This window comes from Henckelia pumila, chromosome 4 (assembly GCF_033568475.1).
Source record: "Henckelia pumila isolate YLH828 chromosome 4, ASM3356847v2, whole genome shotgun sequence".
Classification (NCBI taxonomy): domain Eukaryota; kingdom Viridiplantae; phylum Streptophyta; class Magnoliopsida; order Lamiales; family Gesneriaceae; genus Henckelia; species Henckelia pumila.
The window spans coordinates 84,676,787-84,684,040 of NC_133123.1; the positions used below are offsets into that span (position 1 = coordinate 84,676,787).

Genomic DNA, 7,254 nt, shown 5'->3' on the forward strand with positions numbered 1-7,254 from the left:
ACCAAGCCTGGATGGCAGGGTTGACCACTAGGTTTTGCTTTTCTGGTATTGGTTTATTAAGTTCTGCATTTTACTCTGATTAAGATTATTTATTGATTAATTTCATGCTTAAGATTCTAATTAGTAGGTGATCATGGTGCGGGTCATTACATTAGATTGACGAAGTGCAGATGAAAGTAGAGCTTCATAAATGCGGCATGCACGGAACACTGCCCAAATCGCTGCACCACGCTCTCGCACTATGAGTGTGGTCGCAGACTTCACCACTTGTGAGCGCGTCCCTCTAAAAGATATTGAAAACCTCAATGTGTTGCTACTCAGTGCCATGAAACACTTGAAACAGCTCTCCTTCCACTCCAGCTAGTTCTTTGCATCCTTCGGAGTCTCGCCTCCCACTAATGGCTTAGGCCCCATTTGAACAAACTTGTGCATGTCAAAGCGGCGACATCCAATAATTTTTCAAACACATATTTATTCTTAAAATAATTTTAAAATATTCTAGAAAATTTTTAAAAACCACTATTATAAAAATATTTTATAAGTATTTGTCCAAGCGAAACCTAAATATTGAACAATCTCAATGGATCTAAGACAAATATTTTCTTTCTTCAACGTTCTTTGATGCATATGGACTCGTTTAACCCGAGAACCACATATTTTGTAGTTTTTGCGGATTAAAATAAACTAGAAAAAAAAATAACAACCAATAAAATCACAACTCAACAATCTTCCGTTGAATGCCATAAATCATCAAACAGAATGTCATATTTAAATAAACTTAAACTAACATAAAATATGAATAGTAGATTTCATATCATTCTACATTAATACATATAAGTTGAATTTAGGTGAATTTCATATACACTCCCGAACAATTAAAACCTGAATAATTTTGATCTATTTTAATGATATAATTTGCACTCCATTTTATGCTACGAATAATGATTAATGGTGTAGCAAGGACTTTATAATCAAATGAAAAAAAAACATAAAATAATAGTTTAAGAGGGTGTAATTAAAATAACTAATTGTTATTTTAAAAAATTTTATAATAGGCCGTCCAATAGCCTCCTTAATTAATTGTCATTATGTAAGATCTTTCTTTGGTTATATGTACTTTATGTTAAAGGATAAATTCTGTATATATAGTATTGGAAAATACATTGACAATATTCTTCCTTAGTTTGATCAATTTTTGCCTCAAGTTCTTTCACAAATTAGTATGCAATGCATAAATTAACTCCGAAAAATTGAAGAGAAACTTCAAATTAAAATATTGTATTTACACGAGAAATGAAATTCACTCTCTTTTATTAGGCACAACATATTAGCAAATACATGATTTCCCATCATCAAGATCAAAAGTCCTCTTTCATTTATTTCTCTCGCATACAAATGAAAAATAAAAAGTAAAAATAAAAATCCACAAACATACAGATTGCAAAAACACACAAATTAACCTCTTGCACGAGAGACCGGGCCAGAGATATTATAGGGGCGGACTCAGGTTTAGTAAGCATGATCAGGATGTGCATGAAGGTGAGCATCAATGGCTTTGAATATAGCCTTTGCTTTCTTTTTTTATGTTCCTTGATCTTCTCTTCGGTGATACCGTGGGCGTCGTGTTTAGTATGATAATGGCTAATAGTCTTGATGACAAAGCCACCATCAGCGAAGGCTTTGATCTTGACATGGTAGGAAATGGATTCAATAATGTCAATCTCCACATATAACATAAAATCCTTCTAGCATCAAAAGTATGCTTCAACTCTTTTTCCTTCAATCATGTGTTTCGTTGCGGCTTAAGAAATCGACGCTTTCTCATTGGATGTAGCGCAATATGTTGATAACGAAATCTCTCAAATAGAACATTTACATGCCGCCGTCTCTAATTAAATAGCATAATCATATAAAATCCAATAGTTAATTCCATATAATTTCCCAGCAGACTCTACTTATAGTCGATGGAACCTAGACTCTTTAAAATAAATGTATTAAATTACTTAACTATTAAAACTACCAGCCAATAGTTGGCTTGTAGGACATCTACTCTTATTTAAACATCCAAGTTTCCCCTTGCTACCGCTCGCTAATCGTACCAACTACCAACTAAGCCCATTCAAGATAATTGGCTCCATCCATTTTATGAATGGTAATTTGGAAGGGCTGGTCAGGCAGTGAACTTTTTGAAGAACTGATTTATGCAACAAGGAAAATAAGAGAAAAATCCTCTCTTTATTCCATTATTTTTCATAAAAACACTAAACGAAGCATAATTTTAAAGAGAAAAATTATTTTAAAAAAGAAAGTGAATAAAATTAGTGATATGATTTCAATCAATTTATTCTTGAAACCATGATATTTTATTTAATAAAACCCCTTTGATTTATCAACAGAATTTAACATGTTCTTTTAGTTGTCATCGACTTGAGACGCATAGCGTGACCATATATAAATTTTTAATGTGGCACAAGTCCTACTCCACGGTGTCCATCAAGATATCACACATGCAATCTAGTTCCACAAAAACTTGGTATAACAAAAAAATAAATTTATTCAGCTAGAGAATCTCTCTCAATCATTGATGTTCAAGTGTTGAACAATCTCAACGGATTTACGACGACGATTTGCTTTCTCCAACTTATACATTTCTCTAAGAATGAATCAAATAAATCCTATATATCTTGATGAACGCCAAAATTTAATCACTTTCTTAACAGGAGAATGAGTTTGGTGGGCAACCGCGCGAATCAAATAAATCCATAGCAACATATTTTGTAGTTTTGTGGATTAAAATAAAGTAGAAAAAAAATTGACAACCAATAAAATCACAACTCAAAAATATGCAGTTGAATGTCATCAATCATAAAACAAAATGTCTTATGTTAATATACTTAATCAACCATAAAATTTGAATAGTAGATTTCATATCATTCAACAATTTAGAAAAGTTGAATTTAGGTAAATTTCATATACACTCCCGAACAATTAAAATAAATATAATGGTGATCGATTTAAAATAAAGTAATATAGAGTGTGTTTGGATTAAGAACTTAGAAAAGAAAATATATATATTTTAAAAAAGTTCTTGTATTGTTCCAAATGTGTATGGATAGATCTGCAGTGCTTTTTAAAGCACTTATTTAAGCTAAAATAAGTGTTTTTTTAAAAGCTCATATTTATAAGTTTTCAAATGATTTTTTTAATAACTCAACAAAAAAAATTGATTTCAATCTATTTATCCAAACACAAAATTATTACGATTTTTACTTAAAAAACACTTTTAAAGTCAATTTAAAAAAACAATACTTTTTAAAGCAAAATGCTTATGTAACCAAACTAATTAACATTATTTGCACTCGATTTTATGCTACGTATAATGATTAGTGGTGTAACAAGGACTTTATAATTAATCAAATGGACAAAACATAAAATAATATTTTAAGAGGGTGTAATTAAAATAACTAATTTTTATTTTAAAAATTTTATAATAGGCCAATAGCCTCTTTTGCTATTATGTAAGTCTTTCAATATTGGTTAAAATGTTTTTATAGAATAATTTTTCAAACACATATTTATTATTAAAATAAATTTTAAAAAAATTTATAAAAAGTTTTTAAAAACAACTTTTATAAAGACTTGTCCAAATGGAACTTAAGTATTGAACAATCTCAACGGATCTACGAGAAAGTTTTGCTTTCTTCAACTTTCTTTGATGCATATGGACTCGTTTATCCTGAGAACCACATATTTTGTAGTTTTTGTGGATTAAAAAAATAGAAAAAAAAATTGTCAACCAATAAAATCGAAACCCAACAATCTTTAGTTGAATGCCATCAATCATAAACCAAAATGTTTTACTTTAATAAACTTAATCGACCATAAAATATGAATAGTACGTAGATTTCATATCATTCAACAATACAGATAAGTTGAATTTAGGTGAATTTAATATACACTCCCGAACAATTAAAACAAGTATAATTTTGAACGATTTTAATGATATAATTTGCACTCTATTTTATGCCACGTATAATGATATTTAGTGGTGTAGCAAGGACATTATATTAATCTAATGGACAAAACATAAAATAATATTTTAAGAGGGTGTAGTTAAAATAACTAATTTTTATTTTAAAAATTTTATAATAGGCCAATAGCCTTCTTTGCCATTATGTAAGATCTTCCTATGGTTCAAATATTTTTATAGAATAATTTTTCAAACACATATTTATTAATAAAATAACTTTTAAAAATTTTATAAAAAATACTTTTATAAGTATATGTCTAAATAGAACCTAAGTATTGAACTATCTCAACTATCTACGAGAAAGATTTGCTTTCTTCAAGTTTCTTTGATTCATATACTCGTTTATCTCGAGAACCACATATTTTAATTTGTAGTTTTTGTGGACTAAAATAAAATAGAAAAAAAAAAGATTAACGACCAATAAAATCACAACTCAACATTCTTTCGTTGAATGCCATCAATCATAAAACATAATGTCTTAATTTAATAAACTTAATGCACCATAAAATATGAATAGTACGTAGATTTCATATCATTCAACAGTACAGATAAGTTGACTTCAGGTGAATTTCATATACACTTTCGAACAATTAAAACAAGTATAATTTTTGAACGATTTTAATGATATAATTTGCACTCTATTTTATGCTATGTATAATAATATTTAGTGGTGTAGCAAGGACATTATATTAATCTAATGGACAAAACATAAAATAATATTTTAAGAGGGTGCAATTAATATAACTAATTGTTATTTTTTTTTAAAAATTATAATAGGCCAATATCTCCTTAATTAATTGTCATTATGTAAGATCTTCCAATATTGGTTATATGTACTTTAAGTTAAAGGATAAATTCTATATATATAGTATTGGATAATACATTGATATTATTTTTCCTTACTTTGTTTAATTTTTACTAGAAGTTCTTCCACAAATTAGTGTGCAATATTTCATAAATTAACTGATATGAGGAATTGAAGAGAAATTTTAAATTAAAAAATTTTACAAAATCACATGATCATCCAATATTGAAGAAAGCATTATTACCCAAGAAATATAAATCAGTACTCGATCATGTATTTTATTAGGTACGACATATATATATTAGCAAATACATATGCTTTCCCATCATGAAGAAAAGTCTTCAGCTTCCATTTATTTCTCTCGCATACAAACAAAAAATAAAAAAGTACAAATAAAAATCATGAGAAACCCAGAAACATACTGATTGCAAAAACACACAAATTAATTTATAACCAAACAAGAGAGCCGGCGGTGGTTTAGTAAGCATCAGGATGTGCATGGAGGTGAGCCTCAACAGCTTTGAATATAGCCTTTGCTTTCTCTTTTCCTTCCTTGATCTTCTCTTCGGTGATACCGTGGGCGTCATGTTTAGTATGGTAATGGCTAATAGTCTTGACGACAGAGCCGCCATCAGCGGAGGCTTCGATCTTGACATGGTAGGAAATGGATTCAATATCTTCCCCTAAAACATCACCTTCAATGATAGAGTACTTGTAGGCATGGTTTGCCTCATCAATTTCATCGACCCTGTGTTTCACGCTCTTGTATTGGCTACCTAAAATTAAATATGATATATATCCGATATTGGATTAATATTTTTCAAGTTAAATAATGAATGTTAATTAATTTGATGAAGAAAATGAGTAAAATAAATATATAATAAGTTTTGGTTGAAAATTAAAAAACCCACCAAGGAGAATTAATATTTATAAGATTTAGATATATACCTTCGCCAAAAGTGATCAACTTGACGGTGCCAACACCACCGTCTCCTTGAATATTTTCGATGCTTTTAAAAGCCTGAGGCAAAACCTTAGGGATGAGGTTGTCACCATCGAGGATGAAGGCCTTGAACAACTTGGCCGGTGGGATGGAACAGCTAACTTCATGCTCGTAAGTGATCAAACCCATTCTTTTCACAATCAAAAATATAATATTGCTAATCAAAAGGATAGACTAAATTAATGAACAAGACTTGAATTTTATTACTAGAGTAGTGTGCATAAGAATGAAGCTATAATGGGCTATTTATAGTGGAAATTAAAGAAGCTTGCTCACGATTGATAATGATGACAACAAATAAAAATATTTCTTTTGGAATATTATTATAATACATTAGACTCCTATTGATTCATTACATATTATTATTTAATGAAAAAAACATATTATTAGTCTTTGTAATCATGCTCTTCTTTTTTCGTACAATAATCATGCAATTTGCATGATCAAGAATTGAATGGTACTTATCCGTTGGATGAGTCACATTAATCAAATGTGGATGCGCTGAAAATTTTGCATGCGTTGCAGTGAGAATGGATATGCTTTTCACTACCTTTGAGGAAATTTCCATGGTTGTTGAAAGGTCAAACATTAATAGAAGCCAAAACAACACCAAACCTCTAGCTTTGCGTTATTCAATTTTTAAATTTAATTTGTGGAGCTTTTCTCTAAGCGCTCATGGTATTGAGTCTGGATGAGCTCTATAATTTAATTGCATTTAATTAAAATTACTAATTTTTTCTCAATATTATTTATTTTTGGAAAAAGCAAGTTTACCAATGATATCGGTGCAGTTTTGCGATTTTTTTTAAAAAAAAATTTAAATCGAATTACCCTTTGCGGTTCGGTTATACTTTATTTTTTTAATTATGGTTTTACATATAAAATTGGTTTTGCGGTTTTGAGCGATTTTAAACGGCTGTGATCGGTTTGCGGTTTTTTTAATGATAAGTTTAATGAAAAAAAAAATCTCAAATTATTTAAAACAATAATAGAAAAAAATAATAAATATCATATTTAAAGATAATATAACCACAAATAGTACAAAACATAATTAGATAAAATAGATAACATAAAAAATAGAACATCAAAATAAATTTAAAAGAGATAAATAAGATGATTTAAGTTTTATTTTTAATCATGATTATGAAATAACTTTGAAGAATATTTTTTGTTCTAAGAAATAAAGAAGAGAAAATATTGAAAGAAATGTTGCGAGAGAAAGTGACGGAGTGCAAGTTAGAAACAAAGAATATATTATATATTAAGATGTCGTTAATAACATTACTTAAAACAACTATATAAGGTAAGGCGGTGCGGTGTAGGTGGTTTTGAGTGAAAAAAAATTAACCGCACCGTCCGTGAAAGCGGTGCCGGTGCGGTTTCGTATTTAAAAAAAAACTGCGGTTATTTATTAAA

At 29.1% G+C, this 7,254-nt stretch overlaps 1 protein-coding gene across 1 annotated transcript; it reads right to left on the bottom strand.

The window, feature by feature from the left end:
- Positions 1 to 5,087: 5,087 nt before the first annotated feature.
- LOC140862555 (major allergen Pru ar 1-like) lies at positions 5,088 to 6,058 on the bottom strand. The gene is made up of 2 exons (XM_073265582.1): positions 5,784 to 6,058; positions 5,088 to 5,611 (listed from the first exon to the last, which is right to left on the bottom strand). The coding sequence occupies exons 1-2, from the start codon at positions 5,965 to 5,967 to the stop codon at positions 5,313 to 5,315; spliced, it is 483 nt and encodes a 160-aa protein (XP_073121683.1). The 5' UTR covers positions 5,968 to 6,058; the 3' UTR covers positions 5,088 to 5,312.
- Positions 6,059 to 7,254: the final 1,196 nt, after the last annotated feature.

Coding starts and splice junctions, on each gene's coding strand:
- LOC140862555 (XM_073265582.1), bottom strand. CDS start 5,967: ATGGGTTTGATCACTTACGAGCATGAAGTTAGCTGTTCCATCCCACCG. Junction 5,612..5,783: donor GTTGATCACTTTTGGCGAAG/GTATATATCTAA, acceptor ATTTAATTTTAG/GTAGCCAATACAAGAGCGTG.